At 47.3% G+C, this 24,742-nt stretch overlaps 9 protein-coding genes across 9 annotated transcripts; 3 read left to right on the forward strand and 6 right to left on the reverse strand.

Annotated features, from left to right (window-relative positions):
• Positions 1-1,560: 1,560 nt before the first annotated feature.
• On the reverse strand, positions 1,561-2,959 carry N7537_006244 (uncharacterized protein; the record flags this gene model as incomplete). Its single annotated transcript, XM_056897301.1, has 5 exons — positions 1,561-1,864; positions 1,917-1,947; positions 2,014-2,081; positions 2,146-2,714; positions 2,786-2,959. The coding sequence occupies 5 exons, from the start codon at positions 2,957-2,959 to the stop codon at positions 1,561-1,563; spliced, it is 1,146 nt and encodes a 381-aa protein (XP_056753086.1).
• A 618-nt stretch (positions 2,960-3,577) lies between these two features.
• N7537_006245 (uncharacterized protein) lies at positions 3,578-6,814 on the forward strand (the record flags this gene model as incomplete). Its single annotated transcript, XM_056897302.1, has 7 exons — positions 3,578-3,829; positions 3,899-4,025; positions 4,076-4,199; positions 4,269-4,735; positions 4,792-5,091; positions 5,993-6,678; positions 6,746-6,814. 7 exons carry the CDS (start codon positions 3,578-3,580, stop codon positions 6,812-6,814), a joined length of 2,025 nt encoding a protein of 674 aa, XP_056753087.1.
• Positions 6,815-7,156: 342 nt separating this feature from the next.
• On the reverse strand, positions 7,157-8,309 carry N7537_006246 (coiled-coil-helix-coiled-coil-helix domain-containing protein; the record flags this gene model as incomplete). Its single annotated transcript, XM_056897303.1, has 3 exons — positions 7,991-8,309; positions 7,518-7,854; positions 7,157-7,463 (listed from the first exon to the last, which is right to left on the reverse strand). The coding sequence occupies exons 1-3, from the start codon at positions 8,181-8,183 to the stop codon at positions 7,157-7,159; spliced, it is 837 nt and encodes a 278-aa protein (XP_056753088.1). The 5' UTR covers positions 8,184-8,309.
• A 145-nt stretch (positions 8,310-8,454) lies between these two features.
• On the forward strand, positions 8,455-9,596 carry N7537_006247 (thiamine diphosphokinase; the record flags this gene model as incomplete). Its single annotated transcript, XM_056897304.1, has 3 exons — positions 8,455-8,569; positions 8,636-8,715; positions 8,814-9,596. 3 exons carry the CDS (start codon positions 8,455-8,457, stop codon positions 9,594-9,596), a joined length of 978 nt encoding a protein of 325 aa, XP_056753089.1.
• Positions 9,597-10,161: 565 nt separating this feature from the next.
• On the reverse strand, positions 10,162-11,359 carry N7537_006248 (uncharacterized protein; the record flags this gene model as incomplete). The annotated part of the gene is made up of 3 exons (XM_056897305.1): positions 10,162-10,948; positions 11,015-11,236; positions 11,286-11,359. 3 exons carry the CDS (start codon positions 11,357-11,359, stop codon positions 10,162-10,164), a joined length of 1,083 nt encoding a protein of 360 aa, XP_056753090.1.
• Positions 11,360-11,955: 596 nt separating this feature from the next.
• On the reverse strand, positions 11,956-13,268 carry N7537_006249 (putative mitochondrial carrier protein; the record flags this gene model as incomplete). The annotated part of the gene is made up of 2 exons (XM_056897306.1): positions 11,956-13,008; positions 13,071-13,268. The coding sequence occupies 2 exons, from the start codon at positions 13,266-13,268 to the stop codon at positions 11,956-11,958; spliced, it is 1,251 nt and encodes a 416-aa protein (XP_056753091.1).
• Positions 13,269-14,196: 928 nt separating this feature from the next.
• N7537_006250 (uncharacterized protein) lies at positions 14,197-15,255 on the reverse strand (the record flags this gene model as incomplete). Its single annotated transcript, XM_056897307.1, has 4 exons — positions 14,197-14,750; positions 14,803-15,023; positions 15,090-15,107; positions 15,185-15,255. 4 exons carry the CDS (start codon positions 15,253-15,255, stop codon positions 14,197-14,199), a joined length of 864 nt encoding a protein of 287 aa, XP_056753092.1.
• Positions 15,256-17,229: 1,974 nt separating this feature from the next.
• Positions 17,230-18,048, forward strand: N7537_006251 (uncharacterized protein; the record flags this gene model as incomplete). The annotated part of the gene is made up of 2 exons (XM_056897308.1): positions 17,230-17,673; positions 17,740-18,048. 2 exons carry the CDS (start codon positions 17,230-17,232, stop codon positions 18,046-18,048), a joined length of 753 nt encoding a protein of 250 aa, XP_056753093.1.
• A 3,089-nt stretch (positions 18,049-21,137) lies between these two features.
• On the reverse strand, positions 21,138-22,830 carry gprM (the record flags this gene model as incomplete). Its single annotated transcript, XM_056897309.1, has 3 exons — positions 21,138-22,397; positions 22,484-22,605; positions 22,662-22,830. 3 exons carry the CDS (start codon positions 22,828-22,830, stop codon positions 21,138-21,140), a joined length of 1,551 nt encoding a protein of 516 aa, XP_056753094.1.
• Positions 22,831-24,742: the final 1,912 nt, after the last annotated feature.

Below are 24,742 nucleotides of genomic sequence, written 5' to 3' on the forward strand. Positions count from 1 at the left end.
CAAGTATCCAAACCCGCTCAAGAAGCTCATATCCTTCAAACTCGTCGCGTCTCTAGCCTCTATCCGGTCCATTTCCTTCTTGATTCCCAATGCCACACATGCGTAGCAGCACAGAGAGAGCATGGCTTACGGCAACCTTGACGTCGGCGTGCCGCAAGGAGGGTATTATTGTCATGCACTAATACAGTAGCATCCCGGACACAGAGAGTGCGAACGGACTAGCATGCAAGGATCTCGCTGCATCGTGGCAATACTCCAAAGCGCCAACTGGTTCGTTGTCAAGATGATGTCTACGAATGTTTATTGTTTATGTCTTTCGCTGCTCCCTCATTTATTAGTACCACCCCTTTCCATATCTTTGTTACTTTCTCTAAAGTTTAACCCTAAGCGCCCATTACGTTATTAGCATCCACGGTTAGTTTTTCGGTGTTGATTATTTAAACCCCAGAGATCCCACTTACTCTCTCTGTGTGTTCATTATCATTTCCGCTACGAAGGTTGTAGATGCTGGGAAAGCGGCTGCCACGTAACTACCTTGTACTCGTCATGGAGAGCCCCGAAATAACTCACAGTGTGTTTCATTGTGCATCCACACTAGGAGCTAGAACACAAAGTGTGATCTCCACTGGTTTGTGAGACGGGCCACCAGCTCGGGGATACTCAGAAAATACCTCGGGGATACCCTGATTTTCGCTTATATGACCAGCTAATTTCGAGTATCCGCCAATTTTCAACCCAGGTGTGTCGTCATTGGCCTATATTGAGATTGACATTCTAACCTGCAACAGTCTATGTTGTACCCCAGTAAAATTCAGCCAGCACTAAAAAAGCGGTGTGGAGATGCATATAGTTTGTCCTAATTCCTCTGTATTCGACCTGTATTTTAGTCAATCTGTTGAATACTATATTCTTCCTTTCTCAACTACTCTCTCTCTCTCACTCTCTTTTATATGCGTGCTAATTTAATTTACTATGGCATCTGAGATGCACCTCGCACACCCCGAGCCCCCGGCCCAGCCCTCACCCGGAGCCAGATCCCGAGCTAGAGTTAGTCAGTTATGATGAAGCATTGGCCGTGTGAGCGTCATACATAGAGTGGGGAATCCTTTCGTTTTATGGACTCAATCAATTTGTTTCGGCCTTTTTTATTATCTACTTTAAATATACTTGAGAAGGAGAATATACCTAGAGAAAAAGACCTAAAAGGACTACCAAAAAGACATGACCAGCTCGTATAGGCGGCCGACTATTCTTATATATAATAATTACGTTAGTAATAGTTTACTATCAAGCCCCTTATCATTTTAAGATCTGAGGGTCCTGTAAATGTCTTTATCAGGAGCTGCGATGGACCTATGTAGTTATCAACTCATTTTTATGGTCGTTTGCGGTGAAACATTCGTAGTGGTGTTCCGAGGTTCTGTTGCTAGATTATATATAGGTAATAGCTTATGAAAAGTGCATATAAAGTTGATATCCAAACCAACCATCATCTTCATAATCCGATTTCTATGTTATTTGATTATTTTGAGTATATTGTACATTTAGGTAGTCGGTAGCCTATTTCGGTCGTTGCATCTCATATTCAACGTGAACCTCATCTGTGCGCCGTATTTGGTATTGCTCCAAGTCATCTAGAATACTTTCCTGGCTCTCCTTTCTGTGCAATGAGATTGTTCTTTCTTTTTTTGACACGTAAGTCCGGGAGCTCGGTTGATTGTCGTATACTTTGTGCTGCGCATAAGATGATGGCTTGGAGTGACACTTAGATGTCGAAACGAGTTTCAGTTTTCTCAGAATAAGTTCGAGCACCGGTTGTAATGTTGGTATGCAGGCAGCAATGACAACGACATTGGCTTCGACACTGGGGGTTTGTTAGTATCATAGCAACATGCCTAGAAGATGCAATGTCTTACTTTGTCCAAACCACAAGAGATACAGTGCTAACTAATTCACGGAGCAGCATTAGCATTTGAAAGCAGGTTATGATCAAATTCAGAAAGTAGAACTAACATGTTGGATCTGTCTGGTCAGCCAGACCTTTGATCTGAGTGCATTTGACCATTGCAGTTGCAGCCGCACTGGGATTGACCGCACTTGTTAGCTTCGAGGCACTTGAAGGGATCATTTGCTAGATTTCCATACATTGAGCCCAGACCAAGCGCAGCAGTCAGAGCAATCTTTTTGCGTAATGATATTTGAAGCTTGAATAGAACGACCCCGGGATAAATTGCGAGGAAAAGGTCGACAAATGCAGAGAAGGCTGTCCATGCATGGCGGTAATCAGTCACTGTCACGGGAATAACGAGACCCATCGAACACCTCTCACCTCCATTGAATGTGGCATAGTTTATAAGAATCCAAATATCCCTGCACTTCGCCTCCCCGTTCAATATCATCGAGCTCTTCCAAAGTGCCTGTGGTGGATCACACATGGTAACATAGATCAGGATGTTGACAAGGGCAATGACAGCAACCAAGCTGACAAGACCCCACACTATTATACGTTGGGTAAGGTTTGGGTTCAGTATTCGGTGGAGCAGTGCAGCAACCGCAAGCTTCGGTATTACGAAGGATATAATTCCGAAAATGAACGAGATCATATTCCACATGAGGGCGAGCTCAGCGGACCTAGGTTTAAGATTCATCTTGTGTTGCCCATATCCGTAAGCCACTGAGACTGTCGTAGTTGCAACGTAAGTTAGACCGAAGATCTGAAGCAGTCGCAGATGTCAGAAATGCTAGACCGGGAGTATGCGATATGCAAAACAGATGGGATAATCACCATAGATGCTCCGATCAACCAGTCATCGAACCCGAAGTTGCGTAACATTCGTTGTCGGACACATAAACGAGCGATAACGAGAAACGTGGCAAGAGTTGTCATTGACCACATCACCGCCATCATTTTCGGGCCTTTGTTGCCCATTTTGGGGGCATCCATGATCGAATCCGCCATACCGGGGGATGGTCTATCTCAAGACAATCGTAGTGCCTAACATCTTTATAAGATCCAAAGGAGGCGAGGATCTTTTGAGTGGCAAAAAAAGAAATACCAAAAAATGGGATTATTCCCTAGCGTAAATTACGGACAGGCATCACAATCCTGCGAGACTTCTGTGTAGTTTTAGCGTGCTGATCCCAGCACCTCATACACATTTTCATCCGTATCCCCGACCCGTATGTGGTAATAACTAGACATGGGCTGATCATCCCCGATTATCGACCAATAAGTGATTTTGTCGATTTGACTCCATTTCTTCGCCCCCTCGAACTGGACCGAATACATGAAAGAATTCAATAAACACATAACGGAATAACGGAATAACGGAATGATCCTTTTATAGCGTTAGTCTGTAGCATTTTGTCTCATTATTAACTATGTTGTAGGCATGAGATGCTAGTTATCAAGTTTTTGGTGCTCCATAGTGGAACCCATACTCAAACAATCGCAATCGCAATCGCTTAAGATGAATCGTAATCCCCCTTGTATAGCCAGAAGTTGAAGATAGTCCATTTTTCAGTTCTAATTTTGCCATTTCATCTCCGTGAAAGGTCAAGTTCACAAATTTTCAAAATGACAGTCAACGATGCATCAAACGGATCCGCAACTAATGGCTATGGTGTAGCCATTATTGATCCTCAAGTTGCCACTGCACCCAGCGCCCCTGAGAAACTTGCGCATTTGCAAAAGGAAGTTGAATCTTACTCCCAGGCTTACAGCAATGGCGATGGTGATGCGCGCCTAAAGCTTCTAGAGACAGCCCGGTCTCTCGTACAGGCAATGGAAACGCCCCAGGAGACCATGCTGCGATACTGCTGGGCCCAGGTGCGTCAGAGCAAAGAAGACCTTGATTCAGGAATTGAGAATGCTTATTTGGTTGTTTCTGTGTAATAGCCCACAGCGTTTGCTGGCATTGAAACTTGTATCGATCTGGGAATCTTCTTCATATTAGCGCAGACGGACAAGCCTAAAACCGTGGCAGAGCTCGCAGCAACAACAGGCGCGGAACCCGAACTTCTCGGTCAGTGACAATGTCCAAGTCAGATAATCATGACGCTCATTATTGTGAAGGTCGTATCATGAAGCATCTCGCCACAATGGGGGTCTTTGTTGAGACTGGTATGGATGAGTATGGCCGCAACGGGCTAACCACGACACTCGCTATTAAGCGGTACAATGATGCTTGGCCGTGCATGTAAGTAGTTCCATCCGTGGATCTCCGCCTCATCCAAATCGGTTTACTGATTTCGTGTTTCGCCCGCAGTAATGCATGCACCCTTCCAGCAATCAATGCGCTGCCCGCCTGGCTCAGGAAAAACGATTATCGAAGTCCTACCGAAGGAACAGACTGTCCGTTTACCCTAGGATTTAAAACCGACTATCACTTCTTCGAATTCCTTAACGGCAAGAACCCCGACTATCCTGAACTCGGCGCCCAATTCAACAATCTCATGTCGGCCTACCACCAAGGTAGACCCAGCTGGATGGATGGGAACTTCTACCCGGTAGAAACTCTTATCGAGGGAGCAAAGACGGGCGAAGAAGATGTTTTCATCGTGGACGTTGGCGGAAACAAAGGGCATGATCTGGAGGAGTTCATATCGAAGTGGCCAAACACACCCGGCAAATTGATCCTGCAAGACCAGCCACACGTTTTGGAAGATATCAAGTCGTTGAACGCAGCAATTAAGCCCATGGCCCACGACTTCTACCAGGAACAACCCATCAAGGGTAAGTAAATTGACGCACATCGAACATTAACCAGTAGCTGATATATGTCTACTTAGGCGCGCGCGTATATTTCTTGCACTCCGTCCTGCATGACTGGAATGACGAGACATGCCAGAAAATCCTGTCACAATTGGTTGCTGCGATGACACCGGGATACAGCAAATTACTGATCAACGAGAACGTTATTCCCAATACCGGGGCCCACTGGCAGGCTACTTCTCTGGACTTGATAATGATGGTGGATCTTGGTGCTAAGGAGCGGACTGAACAGCAGTGGCATCAAGTTATTGAGCCAGTTGGTCTCAAAATTACTAAAATCTGGACGCCGCTGGATAGTGCTGAGAGCTTGATCGAATGTGAGTTGGCTTGAAAGTTTAGAGGGAGAAAAACCTTAGAAGGATCAACAAAGTACTATATATATATATGTGTGTGTGTGTGTGTGTGTGTGAAGTTTCTGAACCTCAAGAGCACTCGAATCTAGGGCAAGATATAATCACAAAAATAAAATGATTTACTTAGATGTCAAATGAAGATTATCAAAGTGTATATCATCTAAGCTAATTAATTAGTAAAAACAAATGTGTTCTCCAAAAGAAGTGCGCAGGATCATACACTTTTTCCCTCATGAGACAGTGGACTGAAACTTGTACGTACCCACAGGGCGGGCTGAACACGACGGCTGAGCCGCCCGGTCCCACCGGTCTCTGTTCGTTTCGACCCCAGAAAACCAAACAGACTTTTAATATCGATTTATTCTCTCAGAAAAGTGGGTTTGGGGACACATTTTCACATGGACAGCATTTCTTTCGCAAGCTTTGGCTTGGTGGTGCTTGACGAGATCCGTTTTCCCAACCGGAAACCTTTAACCAATGTACTAGGAGGGTCCGGAGCTTATGGTCTGTTTTGCCTGCACCATGTCAAGCAACTAGATTTCTAATTGACCTATTTCTTCTAGCCACTCTCGGTGCTCGGTTGTTTCTACCCTCGCCGCTCAGCCGCTCCTTGGCTTGGCCGATCCATGTTGGAAATGACTTTCCAGACACTATCGCAGAACACTTGCATAGCTGGGATACAAGCCTACTTATAGAAAATGAATCAGATAGGCCCTCGACTCGAGGCTTACTAGAGTACCAAGATACTACATTCGGACGTACGAAATCCCTTATCCCTGCCACCTTTTTATGAATCGAAACTCTTAATCCATGCTCACCGAACCAGCACACGAAACATATATAAATGAGTTAACTTATCTTCTAGCCAAGAGTTTCAAGTACACCACGCCGGTTCTAGCAGTTCAAGGAAGCAAGTTACAGGGCACCGCCTTGCTAACGTCGAAGGTGTATCATTATCTCGCTAGTCCGCAAGATATGAAAACACTCGCTCTAACCCTTCTCTCTCTTCGAGAGCAGGAGGGTATACCAGATCGACCTTTGATAATCTGGGAGCCGGCACCTCTTTCATGCAAACCGGAGAACCTTGAAGGCTGTCTAGAAACCGCCGCTTTAGTCGACGTGTTTACTCCAAACCACTTAGAGCTGACGGCATTCTTCGAAACTTCCCCGGTTGCATCATTCAATAGATCCGAGATCGAAAGGTTGGGTTCGAAGTTCCTAACTAGCGGAGTCGGCCCAGAAGGAAAAGGAGCGGTGGTTATTCGAGCTGGTGAAAATGGTTGCTTAGTTCAATCGCGTAACATCACCTCTCAATGGCTACCTCCATTTTACACAGCAGACATGGGAGAAGAGCAGGCTTCCAAAGTGGTTGATCCGACTGGAGCTGGAAATGCATTTCTGGGAGGCTATGCCATTGGATATCTCCAAAGAATGGGTAATATCCCTGAAGCGGCTTGTTATGGATCTGTTGCAGCTTCATTTGCATTGGAGCAGGTGGGGATGCCGGAAAAGAGAAACGAAGGAGATGAAGAATTATGGAATGGGGCGAGTGTTAGTCGAAGATTGCATCAATTTATGGCTAGGCAAGAATGGTTGCAATAGGTGACAATCGTTGTAGAAAAATCAATCGGCAGGACTGGAAACGTTCTTTGTTGGATTCTTTGTGTATAAGGTCTATACTGGATAACTACCAGTTATGATGCAACAAGTCTATTCGATTTCCCCTCTTTCTTTCATTTGCCCAAGGGACAAGAGCGTGAAGCATATCGGTACAATAAGTTACACATTGACAGGGGAAGTATCAGGAAAAACACAGAGGAGCGCAGACCGGGGAATGGATATGCTGAAAGATCACGGAGGGGAAAATGCATCAAAGGCAAAACGTGAGATGGAGAGATAGCAGAAAGGTCTATATAATACACAACTCCAATCCCAGTCCCTGATGTGCATTACAAAAGATGTCAAGTAGTAGGCTTGTCTCTAGGGGAGGGTGGCGTCAAACAGGATGCAGAGATTCGAAAGGTCAGCTCTAAGCGTTGTTGGCCTGGTTCTTCTCCTCGGTGTCATGCGCAGCCTTGGGGATGAGGGAGTCTCCCTCGGCGTGCTCGCCTGCAGCAGCGCTTTCGGTTTTCACCTGGGTGTGGACTTCCTTGGCGCGGGTCTGCTTCTCAGTGGGGTGCGAAGACGCATCGACCTCGGCAGCAGTGGGGGTAACATCGGAGGGGGCTGGAGCATCGGAGGGGGCGGGAGCATCGGACTGGGGTTGGGGCTCATCGTCGTCCTCTAGCTCGGCGCCGTAGACTTCGGGGTATTGGCGGAAGCAATCTTGCATTGCCCTGCAAAAATTGTTAGCACGGGACCAGCAGCCTCAAAAACGATAGAAAACATACTTGAATTTATCAATGCAGTCGATGCCCTTGGGCTCTTCCTCGGAGAAGACAAAGCAGCTGAATGCAGCCTTGAAGTCCTCCCCGCAAGGCCCGTGGGCCATGCCTCCAAGACAAGGGCAGTCCCAGTTGATCTCGCCGGTCTCCGGGTTGAACGCAGCCTCCTGGCCAGCCTCCTCCTGGAGCTCCTGGGGGTTCAGACCACCTTCCAAAGCAGCAGACTCGCTCTTTTGGGACTGCGCGGCAGCTCGTTCTTCGCGAATCTTGGGAGTAATGGAGTCGAGGGTCTGGGGGTTGGCATCATCACCATTTTGTTTCCGGATCGAAGAAAGGATAGAGACTAGAGCCAAATAGAAGGAGAGTTAGCGATTTGTGATTCCAGAACTTGTCATCCTTGACAGTGACGGGATTGTCGCGGCTCGCAACCTCGGAATCGAGGAACAAGGGCAATCCCAACTCCAATCGGCGAGACATACACTTCGGCTCCTCGGAGAAAACACTGCTCGTGTTGTAGTAGTAGATAGCACCACCAGCCAAGCCCAATCGCAAGAAGGTGTTCTTCCAGCTTCTCGACTTTGTCGGACCGGTGCTTATCAATCGTCTGTTCGCAGGTGTACGGGTTGCGACAGTGGGCGCGCGGGCAAGCGCTCGAGCGGCGGGACGGAACATTATGTGTAAGAAGTGTGGGAATCAATCGAATGGACCGAGAGTTCCTCCAAGAAGGGATTGGGAGGAGGGGAGTCGAGGCACCGCGGGATGGAGAAGTTGGAAAGCGATGTGGATTTTGGCCTGAGGTTGTTCTGCCCGCGTCAGCCAGTCACGTTGCAGCTCAAGTCAAGATAATAAAACCGTCACCACGAAATCCCTCAAGCTTTTGATTTCTCTTGGTCTGTTTACATCTTTTGGACTAGTTCGGTTTGATTTGTATTTATCTCTTGCAATGGAGTGGGATCCCAGCCGATTCTTCCGTCCTGGGGGAAGTCCTTCGCCTTATGCTCTTCTCATCCTCAATCAGCCCATCAATGAGAAAGCTTTTGGCGTGTTGAGCAGATATGGTAAGTTTCTATATGAATTATTCATAAATGTGATATCTTAGATAAGAAATACTAACGCCGATACAGCATCCTATATTATTTGCGCCGATGGAGGTGCCAATCGGCTTTTTGATATGCCGGAAGATAGTGAAACAGAATCCAAACAAGTAAGCGATATATATGGACTTTTCTATTTGTGTAATCCTTCTGGACTACTTCAGTCCTAGTTATTGCCTAACAGAGATCAAGCTGACCAGAGATATAGCTTCCTGACTCCATTGTCGGCGACCTTGATTCTATCCGCCCCACAGTGCGAGAATATTATGAGGGACTGGGAGTGTCTATCCTCCAAGATCCAGACCAATACTCAACAGACTTCACAAAGTGTCTGAAATATCTCAACAACCATGCTGCGGAGATCATAGCTTCTCCCAGAAAGGGAGCAAACATTACCAAATCAGACATCAATGGCGCAAACGAAAACACATCAACCTCACCATCTGATCAATCACCTCTGGAAATTGTGATCCTCGGTGGTTTGGGTGGCCGTGTGGACCAAGCCTTTTCCCAAATCCACCATTTGTACATGATGACACAGACCCAGCGCTCAATCCGTGAAACGGAAACTAACACCTCAAGCTCTGGTGCCAAGCCATCTGCAGGTGGTAACCTTTATCTTGTCTCTGAGGAAAGCATTACCTTCATTATCCAGACGGGGAAAAATACAATCCACACGCCCGCAACAAATCGAGCAGACATCGCGACAGCGTCGTCAGCTAATGCAAGCAAGTCACCGAGAAAGCGGAAGCGTGAGCAAGAGCAGGAGCAGCAGCAAGAATACTTCTTTGAAGAGAATGTTGGGATCATCCCCTTCTCGTCGCCTGCCAAGATTACAACCCATGGCTTTGAATGGGATGTGGAGGATTGGCATACCGAGATTGGAGGGCAACTATCCACAAGCAATCATATTCGCGCCGACAAGCTGGAGGTTGAAACCTCTGTTCCAGTTTTGTTCACAGTGGAGTTGGCGGAGAGGCTGAAGAGGTGACTGAGTATGAAGCATGACGTTGGGTACCACGACAGTTTGTCCAGATCTTCTCAAATCTCACCTGCCTAGGCTATCAGAGTCACATATTGCTGTCAGAAATTTGTGGTTCAGCCCACCCATAGCAACATATATATTGGATTGGCTCTCGCCAACAAGGCTTAAGCCAACATTAGAAAGCCGTCCGCAACATGGGTAAACCCGACTATACACATACTACTACACTATTATACCCCTGTTACAGACTGGAAAATAATAAATCGGTCATTAGAAGAGAAAACAGAGAAGACTCCCCAAAAGATGATCAGAACAAAAAAAAGAACAAGAACCCCAAGGCGCCTTCTCTGGCTAGAACGAGAGACTATAAGATAGGCAGGGGAAAGAGCAAGAAAAGAAACCCAATATCGCATATCGCATAATCCACATACCAGTGACTAAAAACTTGAACCCATAGAACCAAAAAAAAAAACAACCATGGAGACGAATGGGTAACAATCATCCAAAACCACTGAATAACCATTCCTCACCAGATCATCTGTACATCCCCACAAAAGTCATATCGAATCTCTTATGAGCGGTGGAGAATAGCCTCGTACAGAGCACCAACAATGCCGATAGCGGATCCAGTAAAGAGACCGACATCTCCACCAGGGACGGAGTCAAGAACCTTCCCAATAGCATACCGGCTATAGACACCAAAGAAGTTGAAATCCTTTCCAAACACAATGTGCACCAGCAACGCCTTCACGATGTTGAAAGTCAACGGATCAAACTGGGCGAGATTAGACGCAGACCGGGTGCGACGCGCACTGCTAGAAGCCTGCCAGCTCAGGTTGATAAAGTAGGCGGAAACCAAAGGCAAAAACAGACAAGTAAGGAACCACAGCGAAAACGGCGCCCAGAACGCTGCTTCCAGCAACACAAATAGATCAGGAACACGGATGGGGATCGCAGGGATCTGCGCGGCTTGCACAGGCGGTGTAGTAGTAAGGTAGCGTATCGGAATCAACTCTTTCGCAAGACTGCCACTCTCAAGCAGCAGCACAATGATCTCAATGGCCTTCACGCTGCTCAGCGTTGCGCGCAGAGAGTGCGCCCGATCTACAAAGCCCGACGCAGTCCATGCATTCTCAAGGCTCTCGCGCAGCTTGACCGTTTGCGCATCGATGGCTTCGGTAATGGCAGCTGGAGATGCTGGCAGTGATGGCTCGGGGTCCACGATGGTTGGGAAAACTGTTGATTGACGGGGCGTCTGGCGGGGCGTCTGGCGCGCAGACTGGCGCACACTCGTGCGCGCCACAGCTGGAGTCGGGCTGACTACAACTGGGCTGGGAACGGCTTCTTCCACATCCTCGCTAATCCGTGGATTAGTACGTGCGCGATAGCAATAGATAGAATGGCGAGTTGAAGAGCGCTCTTACATATTTTCTTCTTCCTTCACTTCCTTCTTTGCAGACCGGCGTGCTGGGGTTCGCGCCGGAGTTCGCGCGGTTTCGCGCTTCACGGGCGATCCTCTGCGGGGTGGAGAGGCCAGGCGCGAGTAGTATTCATTGAGACTCTTGAGTCCGGAGAAGATAGAGCGATTTTCACGGAGGTGTCTGTCCAGCACTACCACAAGATCATTCTTGTTATAGTCATCGTAGCTATAGGTTCGATTAGCTCACTCTATGCGACAATCGCAATCGCACTTACTGTGGCAGGTCCGTCTGATCGGCCAACTCGGCCAACTCGGGCTTTTTCAGCGACTTGAGATAAGGAAGAGACATAATGTATCCGATATTAACGTAGGAAATTGGACCAATGTCAAATAAGAAAGTAAATACGGGGGGGAAAAGAAGATGCAAGGGAGGGGAGTAGCCGGTAATTGTTTACATCCGTGGATCGCCAAAACAAAACACGGTTTAGCGCGTCCACGCCCTTTGTCCACTGTCATTCCAGTTCTTTGATGGGCTTTTCCTTTTCTTTTTTTAGGTCGTTTAAGGATATGTAACTAAGGTTGTATAATAGAAAGATTCTATGTTTCTTTTTGATATAGATAATATATTTTAGCCCTTTTGTTTGGATATTAGCAATAAATAACAGTCAAACAAAATAGAAAGCCTAGACTATACCAAGATATGTCAAAATATATATAATATGTATAATATGGAGTTGAAAAGTGTTATGGTACAGGAGGCCGCAGCCAGTCTAATAATCTATCACAGAGTAGGGTACACAGTATACAAAGTGCTCAAAGCACCCAGGGTCATAACATCCCAAATCGGGACAAACAATCCAACGCCCCCATTTCCCAATGACAAAAAAAAAAGCAAAAGTGGAAAGAACAGCAACCTTGGAAATGCATGCAGTTAGATGAAAGGTCCTACAAACACTCTTCCAGAACCTGGTAGGCCTCGAGTTGTTTGAGCAGGTACTGGTACATAACCAGCATAGTCCCACTTTGGATGCTAGTCCATACACCGCGTGGGCCCACGCCGCGGAACCACCCCGCAATGCCTTCCGTTCGGTAGATCATCTTCAAGCCGGTGAACACGGAGGAAGTGTCGAGTCGGGGTGTACCCGGTGGTGGGATTGATGTGTTTGCGCCTGATGTGGAAATTGGTCGCGAGTGTGGCCGGGAAGGGTGGGGATGTGATGATGCCGGTGCGTGCGGCCGTGGGCTTTCTTTCGGTACGTGCTCAACACAGTGTTTGGCGCCCGACGAACCAGATGGGGGCTCTAGGTGGTTTTGCTGGGTTTGGATTCGTGTTTTAACCACATCCATCGGACAGGTGATCACACCAGCCATACCGCCGGCGGTGGCAGCTGTCAAGATCTCCAATCCCAATCCGATGTCCCGTTTTCCAACCCAATGTTTAGCCATAGATTGCTCTTTCTCGTAGAATGCGAACTGGAGCGCCGAAAATGGGAGGTCGCGGAAGATAGTGGCCTTGTAGCCGTGGAATAATGCCGAGAATCCTTCCATGCGGACGATCTGGCGGAACCCATCTCGCATGTTGCGGTAGTTGTAGCCCGAGTTGAAATGCGGGTTGTTATATCGGCCCTGCAACTGGAGTCGCGTTTTCAGCACCTCGGATGGCACGTAGACAATCGACGCAGCCAAGTCGGCAAAGAAACCACCTGATAGATACGCGATGCTGGGGTTGATCCCCGAGTCGATCATCAAGCGCTTGGTATATTCATAGACGCCGAAGAAGATCACAGTTCCCGGAAACGAGCCGAGCAGGGCCGGCGTTACTCCTCCATATAATCCACGACTGAAACCTTCTTGGCGGTAAATTGTTGAATATGACTGGCCCATCGAAGTGTATTTAGGCGGAAAGGTCGGATCGCCCTGTTGTCGGGTCTTGACTGTGTCTAATGAGTGCATCAACATATCGCCACATGTTCCTCCGGTACCACCAGCTAACATCGCCTATAATTTCAAATCAGGTCAGTCCTTGCATAATGGTGTGATGTCACTAGGGACAATTGTACATGTAGGTATGGAGGCCGAGGCTCTTCGTCCTCCAACAGCGCGAGGTCGCCATTTCGAACGCTATGGTGTGAGTCATCGATTCCACCGATTAGAGTCGACTGTGTCCATGTCGAGGTATGCGAATCCCCCGCAGGTGGCGCTGTTGAGTCCGAGGCCGCTGTCGAGAACAGGCCGAACACCCGCGAGGTCAAGCTCATGGCAATATTATGCCAAACTGCAATCCCGAGTGGTACTGGTCGGGACCAGGTTGGGGATTAGGGGGTGCTGAGAGATTGAACGGGAGAGTAGCACCCCTAAGAGGTAAGGATAAGAATAAAGAGTGACAAGAGATCGAGAAAGGATTGATTAATATTGCTTGCGAGATGATTGTTCCACCAGCCAAAATTCTGATCGGCCTATCTTCGCCGCCAAGGCCCGATCGCCGCCTCAGGCATGAATCACGGGATTTCGTCATTGGAGCATTTTAATATCTCCTGAGAGATATGATGGTGGGGATAACTTATGGCATGAATGAACCTGTAGATTTTGCATGAGTGGTTTTCTTCCCATTTGTGCAAGGACACAAAATGATTAGTTCCTACAAAATCCGCAAATGAGCGTCTTAGTTGTCCTTGATATCCACGAAACTACATACACATATACCCATGCATGCTCATTTTTGACAAATTCATACATATACCCTGTTTCAGCATCCTTCCATGGGGGTGAGATTTCCTGTTCAGTTGTTGCCTGTACTATATTTAGTGGATCTCTACAAATCTCTTGGAAAAATCAAATGAATCCGAAACAAGGTATGTTGACAAGAGGGAAGCAAATACAAAAACTATGCATCGCAACACTCTAGAAATAATAAACACAAGTCGTTGCGTATAGCATCATCATGGCGGGAATCCTCCGCGTCCGCCTCTTTTCTACAGTCGGGACCCGGACGTCCCATACTCCGACATCCTCCATGTTCTTCGCTCAGGCGGGAACATGCCAATGGGAAAGATAAGGCTGTAATATTATGTCTTGCACCAACCACCTTCGTTCAGCAATCTTGCAAACCGAAAACCCACGTTCTTCCCTGACGTCATGAGCTCCAGCTAGCAAAGCAAGGTGCCTGGCACATCACCATAGCGACATTTACTGCGGCTTCTTGGCTGCGGTAGGGCCAGAGATATAGCGGCCAATATCGGTGGCCTCGTACCCCTGGCGCACAACACCCTTGAGGGTCTCCCAGCCCTGGCGAACCTGGGGAGGGGTGCTCTGGTGGGAGATGGTGGCGTCGGCACGGGCGGTGAGCTGGCGGACAGCCTGCTGGACGAAAGAGCTCTGCGCGTAGCGGGCGCGGAAGAAAGACAGGTAGACGATCAGGAGCACCCAGCTACCCTTGGAGAAAGTGATAGCGGACAGAACAAGGCGGAACAGCAGGGCGATCTCGAGAGTAGCGACAACACCCATGCTGGCATCATAGTATTGCTTGATGAATCGTCCAATGGTCTCGGCGAGGGGAGACTGCTTGGCAGCGGGCTTGGAGCTGGGGGAGGTGGGAGAGGTAGGGGCGGCCGGAGCAGCGGGCTGCAGGGTAGGAATCAGGTACATGCGGCTGTAGGTTGCGACGTGGAAGACCGAGTAGACGCTGAAAGGCAGAAGAGCCAGGATGAGCTGGCGCGAGTACAGCCAGACGAGAGCCATTCCTAGCGTACGTGTAAGCTTGAATTTTGGACTGTCGCATCGCCGATCACTCACCAAGGTATTGCACATTCTCATCAGAGATAAGCTTCATCACAATTGCCAGAGGGCTGCCCTGGACACCCCGGGCGAAGTGGCCCTTGTACACGACGATTCCATAAGTCACGGCGGCCGAAATGAAGGTCAGGCGGTAGGCAATCTGTGCCGAGGAGGAGTAGTAGTTGAAGAAGATGCAAGACAGGGAGTAGCGGAAGACGGAGAGCAAAAGTGTCACATGTCTAGAAATTGTTAGTTACCCTGGATTCAGGTCTTTGTCGGTGTGCGCTTCGGCAGATTTGACCTACCCAACGAACCAAGCGAACCTGCAACGTGGCATTTTGTTAGTACTGATAAAAAAGACATTGAAGCGTCACTTCAGCACTGGACTGGGGAAACGCACTGTAGGGTCTGCGCCAAGGCCTTGAGTCTCTCAACCAGAGGCAAGTTTGCGGAAGGAGGGGGAGGAGCCATATCTTTTTGCACCGGATTACAGTGAAGGGGATGTATGATAGAATTGAATACTCGAGATGAAGGAAAATCAAAGGCAGAAATTGTGGAAAGCAACAGATAAGACGGTGGCTGGGGAGAGCGGGGAGACGAGTTCACACCCGTGGACGCACACTGAGCTTCCCTCTCTCCCTCTCTCCCTCTCTCCGCCTTCTGACATGGTGACGTCGGGTATTCGGGATGATGCAATTTCTTATCTACATCTATATTTTTCAATTTCATATATCTCAACTTCTGTTTTTGGTTTATCATTTGAACTTGTTTATCAGTTTGTCAACCTCAAGTCGAGTCGGTGTGACCGGCCCGCTTAAGGAGATCCAGTTTCAGCACTAACGTTTGGCCATTTGCATACACTTGCATGATTCTCCAATAGTTCTTATATCAGTTATATCTTGATAGATCACACATTTTTCTTGAATAAGTGTCAACCTAAAGGAGTTTTGACATACTTGGTATGAGTTTCAAGCTTAGTCCAAGCTCTTCCGAGAATATATCCGGAGCCGGCCAAGTATAGACAGTATAAACTCAGGTAGAAGAGCTATACTCAAATCTCACAACCTTCGGAATTGATCCGACTATTTGATCTCTCAGGTATCACATGTTCCATAGTAATAGACCAGCTCTATTTCCTCCTACATCCATCACTCACAATACACTACATTGTGCCTCTATGATCTTATCCTCTAGATCGTAGATCCTAACACCGGCTACTGACCAAAAAGAACATGTGGCAGGAATTGATAAATTGCATGCTGAGATTTGATCATTTATTAATGAGAGTACGGTACCATTATAGGTCAAGAAAGCGAAAGGTCTACATAAGTACTCACGACTCTCAACACGGTCAAGCAAACTTGCCACACCTTATTAGCTGACACACGTTGGAGAAGCCAGGCAATAAGATGCATTTTCAACGCTTGGTCTTTCTGCGAATACATATTCCTCGGAAGCCAACTCCTGAATGCTAGCTCTAAATCGACTAGGGTTCGGAAATAACAAAATCATGCGTGGTATAAATGCATACTTTGTTAGGAAGCACCTCCAAATTCTCTCATTATTCCTTGAGTCCAGTCACTATTTAGTATGGATACTTAGATAACTAGCGACGTAGTACTCCGTATACGAGTTGGCATTACCACATAACTGGGAGTTCCAATAGCCGACGCATAACATGTACCATAAAGGTCCGTCGTCAAGCACGGACACATATTGCCGCACCCTTGCCGCGCTCAAAATCTAGTACTCATCTACGTTCAAGGGATGAAACGAGGTACATTCGGTATTTCCTATACCTAACTTTATCCACATGGAGCCTTCCCAAACTTTAGCTTTCCGGTGTAGTATGCACTAAACCTGCCAGGAACATAACAATCGAATCAATAGAAGTGCATAATCTGAATACGGGTGATCTACATCAATTGACGCTAATATCCCGATAGTCCTGCTATTTTTAGGCGTGCATATTGTGCCCTGACAGGCAAGTCTTCAGGAACACGAGCGCCAAGCTTAACCTATGTTCAGATTAAGCTTAGCAACACTGGACATTTGACACGGGAACCCCTTATGGGGATTATACGAGATGGCTCCTCCTTTTGGAGGTCGAGTTGTTACTTTCACTTAATAAAACCTCAACACTGGATAGGGGCTTCATGGAAAGAGATCTACAAATACGAATCGAAGATCTCTTTACATTCCACTTTTATACGAGCTTCGTGGGGTCTGAAGCCAGCAAGAATTAACAAAATAGTTATTTTGTGTAGTATACGATCTCGAGGAATGAAGAACCCAGGGATATAAAATTCTCATTGATTCCCCTTCAAAATTTTCTGTCCATTAGCTCACAACATCGCAACATCGGCTACTCTACAGTCTCCATTCTACAATACCAGCTTCAACTTCACAATATACTTCAAAGTATCATTCTAAAATCTATTCAAAATGATGTTCACTCCCATTCTGGCACTCACATTTACCGCCATCGCGCCTATCGTCAATGCCTATCCCATCACCGGCGATGTCGTCAACTGCCGCTCTGGTCCAGGGACCTCTTACTCTGTAGTTACGAGCTACAAGAAGGGCGCCGACGTTGCGATCAGCTGCCAGGCCGCCGGCACCACCGTGAACGGCAACGAAATCTGGGACAAGACCTCTGACGGCTGCTATATTGCCGACTACTATATCAGAACCGGGAGCAGCAGCTATGTCACCAAGAAATGTGACGGCAGCAGCGGTGACGGCAGCAGCGGTGATGGCAGCAGTGGAAACCTGCCCGGTCTCACGTCCACTCAGTCCAAGCATGCGAAGGCCATCATCGGAGAAGCGAAAAGAGAAGATCTGGGTCGTCAGGGCTGTCTTGCTGGAATTGCCACCGGGCTTGTTGAGGTAAGTCCTAGCATACACATCCAATTCCGATAGAACTACTCAGAACATTGCTGACACTACACCAAGTCTAAGATGCTTATTTACGCCAACAAGAAAGTCCCTGCTTCCCTCAACTATCCCCATGATGCTGTGGGCTCGGACTACGACAGCGTGGGTATCTTCCAGCAGCGCGCCGTTTACTACCCTGACATCGCTGCCGATATGGATGCTGCCAAGTCGGCTGCACAGTTCTTCAAAGGCATGAAGAATGTTAGTGGCTGGAAGACTATGGAGGTTGGAAAGCTTTGCCAGAAGGTGCAGGGCTCGGCGTACCCAAGTCGGTATGCGGAGCGTGTCGCTGATGCTAAAAAGATTTGTGCTGCTGGTGGCTTGTAGATGGGAGTTATGTTTGAAATTTGCTTCCTTAGATCATGCCTACTAGGCATTGTCGTGGCCTCTGGACCGCTTGTTTTGTTGAAATCTGAAGAATTATTTTGTGGCTCGGTTTATTACTACTCATAGTACGAGAAATATACAGATGTTTGACATTGTCATCTCCTTGGTGGTTCTAGAATGGAATGAAGGTCGACATTTACTCCTCGCTCATGTCATGTACGTGCCAGATATAGTAGCAGGATGGGATGGGGGACAATGACAATGGAAGGATAAGAAAGGAGACGTCAAAATGCGAAGATAACCGCAGGAATAAAAAGAATATGGAGTTGACAAAGTTGGAAACCTGGAAAAACAATGAAGATCCGGAACCTCTATGCAAGTGCTGTTGTTCTCAGATCCCACCAAGTAAATGCTAAGATGTCCAGTAGTCCTATGTCATTAGTGTAAATCCCATGCCTTCCATAATCTGCTACACCCATAGCTGAAAGAAAAGAGAATGAAACTGATGTGTGAAAGTGGCGCTAGGATAATTTATCTGCCACACCTTTCTCCAGCTATCAAGCGCCATAGCCGAAAAGAGGAAGGAAAGTGATGTGCAAAGGCGGCATTAGGATGGTTTGCTGCCGTGCCTTCCCAGCGATTATGCGTCATACTCGTAGTGTAGATGAAACAAGGGCACCGTAAACAACTACCTTTCCACAAGAGTATAATCTTTCCACGTCATATGCTGGTATTGCTCATGAGAGGAAGATCTTTTGGGCTACAGTGGAGTGCAATTGCACGGGAACTGGTGGGGTGCTGCCTTTTAGGCCTGGTGCATCTGGTTTTACTTAACCTTGGGAATGAGGTGAAATAGTGGCATCTTAGCTGCACTGGGATTGACGCCGTGACTGTAGACATGTTCCCAAAGTAGGCTCGGTATAGTATTACCAGTTACATACTTCTAGGTATATACATGGACTCCTAGACTAAGTATCATGCAGGGTTTTCCTAGGTGGCATCTTCCATGGGCCCGCGGGCCCTGCAGGTAGCCCAATGCCATTGTTCCCTGTACTCCGGTTTTCTTTCACCGGTATTCCCCAGATTTAGCAATGAATGCAAGAAGATCACCCCATACCCCATAAAACAACTTCGAAATAAAGTTTCCCCGGGAGTTGAATATCACATGGCAGACCTCGGACCATCTGCATACTAGCGCCAACCTTGGAATCCAGCAAGGTCTTCATCCCGGCATTTTCCACTTATGGGCCCATCTTCAATTACCATCCTGAGCTCTGTATGCCCCGGATTATGCACGGTATAGAATCGTATTCAATATATAGAGTACGAAGCTATACGTTACTAAAAACACGTGCCAACCCCACCTCAAATGCAATAAATGCCGAAGTAACTGTTCTCCTGGCCTATGAACAGCTACCAATTCCAGGCGTCAACCAGGGCTAAGGCTCCCGACTCCGTGTGTCGAACTTCGTTGATTTCCAATGCCGGGTCTGGAGAGCATGCTACCTCGGTCAATCAACTCCGCAACCGGGAGTTCTCGTGAGATCACCGCATACAATGAACCTAGCTAGTAAGATGCGCAGAACTAGAAAATAAACAAGGTTGGCGACATTTCCAGAAAGGAACCTTGGATGGTTCGCCAGATAGATTTGCCGGGGTTGGGATGCGGGGGTTCGTGAGCCGTGGATTAACTTTTTTCTTATTCCCGAGGTCAGTATGACAGCATTGGACGGAGAACCTATGAAACGGATGTTTAACTGAAAAAAATCAAGTTAACGGGTTTCCTCGGTTCGTGCCATCTGGTATTTTAAATCAATATAGAATCTCCATATGTCATTTTAGTCTACCACTACGTAGTTGCTCCAACCCCTCGCGATTATATACCCCTGTCCAGCATACACAATTTAATTAACTTCCTGAACCTGGACCCCATCGATAATACAGGATCCATAATCCTAGTCACCTATACAGAATACCAAAAAGCCTCATTCAGCCACGCAATTTAAAGAATGCCCTTATGTAGGTACATCGCTCCAAGCTTGGACCGCAACAAACGAATCTTACATAATCACCAATCCTGGCCAAGGAGCTGCACGGTCGAAGAGTTTTCTTTCCGCCCAATGCATCCAGCAAGAATCTAGAAGGGTTCTCCGAAAGTTTAACAGGGGTAAAGCGTTTTAGCAGGGTTTCGCTAAAACAATAACCTTTGTAGTCGCATTGAACCCGCAGTAAGTACTCCGTACTCCGTTGTAATACACCATTACAGGGTGAAACTATATCAAAACACTAGCCCTAACAAGGCAAAACCGCCGTTCCTGCATGTCGGAAAGCTAGTGGAGTCCGTAGTTATCCCGATATGCGCTAGGCAGGGGAAATAATGCCGCCCCCGGTAAGATAACTATTAGAGGTATTATTACGTAGTACGGAGTACGATGGCTTTGTTGGACCGTTTTTCCCCCTTGCGCGAATCCGGCATTTTTCCGTAGAAATTCAGGTACACGACCGGTCAGGTCCACAACTGCAGTTCTAGTGGAATTATATCACTGCATTCATAGTCACACTTACGGGCATACCGATGTGGGGACCTGACTGAATTGCCGGGTTAAGATTGAGATTGAGATTGAGATTGGGACGGGTGCAAATTAAATCGCCATGTTGAGATTGCAATGGGGAACTGTAACTAGACCCAATTTTCGGTATATCGGTGTTTAGAAAGTGTAGTAAATGTGGAGTCAACATGTCAAAATAGATAATAATAGAATCATATTGTATACCAAGTGGAATCGAGTACGAATATGAAATAGACATCATACATCATTGATACAGGCACGCAAAAATCACGGACGCTTAAACGGGAAATACTGAGACATCTCCTGTAACACCGTGTCTCAAGAGGAAACCCGAGAATACCACTTCGAAGTTTCTTTTTTGCGTAGATCTCCCATGTTTCAGAAAAGGGAGGATAGTATAGGCCAAAGATGGGAGAGATCAAATCAAATCCCAGTAAATATTTTAGAGCATTAATAGGAAAAAAAAAAAAAAAAAAAAAAAAAGGAGGGGGTTAAACATAAAAACGTATTTCAGTAACATTACACTTGTTCTCGCCCGTGCGCCGGTGCAAACGAAGACTGGGGATCCCACTCGCGTGCAGTAGGCGGCCTAGGCCCTGAAAAGCTCAAGGAGGGACGCACATAGCGGGCCTCACGAGCGACCTGAGTATTGCGCTCGGAGCTTGGGCTAGGGCTAGCGATCGGACTGCGGCCGTATCCAGTCATCTCCGTAGGGCTCGACGAGGGCACGAAAGCGCTGCGGTCCTGCCCCATTTGTGTAGGACTCGGTGAGCGCATGAAAGCATTGCGATCAAGTCGGGAAGGGCTTGGCGAGCGCATGAATGTATCAGGTGATTTCACAGATGTAGTCAGCATTTCGAAGCCCTTGTTGTCAGCGAAGCGGGTGGTCGCATCCGCAGAGACGAACTCGTTGCGGCGTGTCACTTTGCGGTGGAAGAGATCCAGCCAGCCGGCGAACATGGATGGACGAGCGAAGAGGATGAAGTTCCAGAAGCCGACGAGTGAGAGCAGAAACACGACTGCTAGTAGTGTTGCTTCGTTGGGGCCGATGGCTGCGGCGTATTCGCGGCAGAGATCTTTATCACCGGTTTCGGCAAGGCAAATTAGCCAGGGGGCTGCGGTTTTGACGTTTTCTACTGTTGGCGCCACGGCGTTATCGAGCCCGATGAAGACAACTGCGAAAAAGAGTACGTTTCCGAGAATGATTGATGTGAGGGCGATGCCACGCCATTGGAGTTTAAGGACGCGGCGTATGCGCCGGTAGGCTTGTCGGGCTGTCACGGTGCCGATGCTGGCTGAGTATGAGGGGAGGTTGGTACCGGAACTGCCTGATGTTGAGGCGGATTTGTCGAAGAGAGAGCGAAGGTAGATGTGGGTACAGTAGACCATTGTAGATAGTTGGAGGAAGAGGGCTGCGACGGCGAAAACCATGACTGGGATCCAGTAGTCGTATAGTCCGTTGGTTACGTTGATATGGCAGATTTTGCCAAATCGGAATGACACCCCAGTCAGTATCAGCATAATTGTCAGTCCGATTGCTGGGATTCCGAATCCGCAGACAAAGGCTGTCCACATGAACTTCGGTCCTAGGACTTTTTCCCAGCATACTTGTAGGTGGAAAGCCATTGTGCGGATAAAACTCCATATGACCACTAGCCAGCCCCCGAGCAACAACAAGGACCCGGAGAAGGCACAGGAAAGATTGGAGCGCATGTCATTGGGCGTGATTGCATTGTGGCATTGTTCTGGTTTGGCGCCGAGGGGGATGATAAAGGCGATCTAGAGCAGAGTTAGCTATAAATATTCTCAGCGCACACTAACATCCAACTTGCCTCCATGCAACAAATTCCCAGCGTAAAACAGACACTCAGATAATGACGGTGAGTCCATTTGACTGGTAGCACGGCGTAGGAAATCAACAAGAAGATACAAAGAGGGAGAATGGCGACGCTGATCCAACTCGAGGCACTGATTTTGTCGGCCAAGTCTACATAGCCACGTTAATCATTGGAATTATAACGGCCCAGGAATCACTGAACTCACCAGTGTCATATCTCCACTCGGCAAGAGGACATGGCAAGCAACAGGAATAAGTGCTATTGCCGTAGCTGACGTTTTTGCAATAGCGACCATCGATAAATCCCCCAACGGTGGGGAATAGCGTCTCCTGCAAGAAGGGAGCCGGGCAATGTCCAGTTAGGGCGTGCACCATGATGGCGAGATATGCATATCCTGCGCGAATTCCTAACGCGCCAGCGCGATATCGCAAAGGAATAGTATATGTAGCCGAGAGAGGGAGAGAGGGAGAGAGAAAGGATAAATGGGGGTATGCATTGTACTTTGTACGATGTACTCTCCGTACTTCGTACTACCGGTATGTTGGGACTACCCAGGTGGTATAGGCCCGTTCTCTGCCCCACTGGCACACGAGGCACTAAGTCCAACCCACGGTCCTCTAGAACTCAATTCGGTCTTGGCAAAGTTATTCAGCGGGGGGTAAAATACAATACAGAAAACTATATAGTACAGTACGGAGTCCGCGGTCGATCTTTGAAGAATGATTGACCGAGGAACGTATGTAGAAGGCCGTAACCCATATGTAATACCTTTGATGATAATCCGAGACTCTTAGTGTAAAAAGTACTCCATATCTTTCTTCTCAATGCTAAATACGGAGCACGGAGTAGATGTCATCAATAGTTTGGTGTATTATTGATTTAATATTATATTATTGTAGGATCATTAATGCCAGCACCATTTATCAGCCTCTTCCATACTTTGCCCTTTCCGTGGTTAGTGCTTTTTACTATTTTTCAGCCCACAAGGAATACAATGTTAATGTTGATTTTAATTAAATGAGACTCAATAATAGATCTATGTGAATACTTTGAAGATGATAATAATTACACAGCTGACAGGCCTTAAGCTGACAGTAGGTCTGCCAAGCACTCGCCTTGTCAACTCTTCGCTATTCTGGCACCTGATTCGATTTGCGTTTTTACCCCTGGAGATCAAATTCTGCCTGTTGTAGCACGGAGGGGCAAATAGTAACCGGTGTCACCAACAATAGAATTTCGTCCCGAGAGCCCACGCGGTAATCCACCCAATCATTAAGACCAACCCATCTCTCGCTGTGATCACCACCGACATTCGTCACTCATGAGCCCAATCGGATGGCTAACAGAGTTATATATGATATATGTATGTACTCTGTATGCTACTAGACGATCTATCACAGCGAATTGGTTAGCAAGGATGATTTGAATGCATCTAAAAGTCCCAGAGTCCTGATCCATGCCAATCCCCGTATCGACAAGCTCCTGATCCTCGCGTTAGATCTTATTTATGGGCAGATCAGCTGACCTGTTCACTATATACATAGTCCACAATGATAGTACGCCTAGATCACACCAACATCCTCTGATCACCACACCTAGCACAAGCACAGCCCGATGTCCGCATCAAATTACAGAACCCCACCAGTAGTTTTCTTTATCACCTTGATTCTCCCTTCGCAATTCCCAAGGCCCTTCATGTACAAGATATCTGCCTTGGATGTAGACACGCCCTAGGCCTAAACACAAAGCTATCAATCCGACTCGCTACTCTTCCCACCCGCATCGACCCACTAGCTCGTAGTCAATCCTATACCCTACAAAGACCAAAAAGAAACTACAGGGCAGAACAGTCTTCACTACTGAAACAACCTTCATTTTTCCGAGATGCAGACCGGCTGGGCAACTGTTGCCATCAAAACTACTCCGTAAAGTAAGATAAAGTAAGAGAAAAAGAACATCCAAATGCCTGTCAACGCCCCAGCCTGCCCCCGCCCCCACTTCGTTATGTTCCCAAACCAAGTGAATCACATTCAACCAAAAAACACCAAATACACGAGCTCAATATTATCCTTGAATTTGCACTTACACTCAGAGATTATCGTACTCAAACTGCAGCGCTTGAAATCCCAAGTAAATGCCCTCCAAGCTCATCGCAAACCCAAGACTAAGCCTAAGCCTAAGCCCAAACCCAAGCCTCTAGCTAAAATAATAAAGTAATGTTCAAGCCCCTCCATCCAAATCTAAATCTTTAAGTCTAAAGTCTCTAACTTCCTCCCCCACAGCGAT

The sequence above is a fragment of the Penicillium hordei genome, assembly GCF_028827395.1.
Source record: "Penicillium hordei strain IBT 12815 chromosome Unknown utg000003l_segment0_segment0, whole genome shotgun sequence".
Classification (NCBI taxonomy): Eukaryota; Fungi; Ascomycota; class Eurotiomycetes; order Eurotiales; family Aspergillaceae; genus Penicillium; species Penicillium hordei.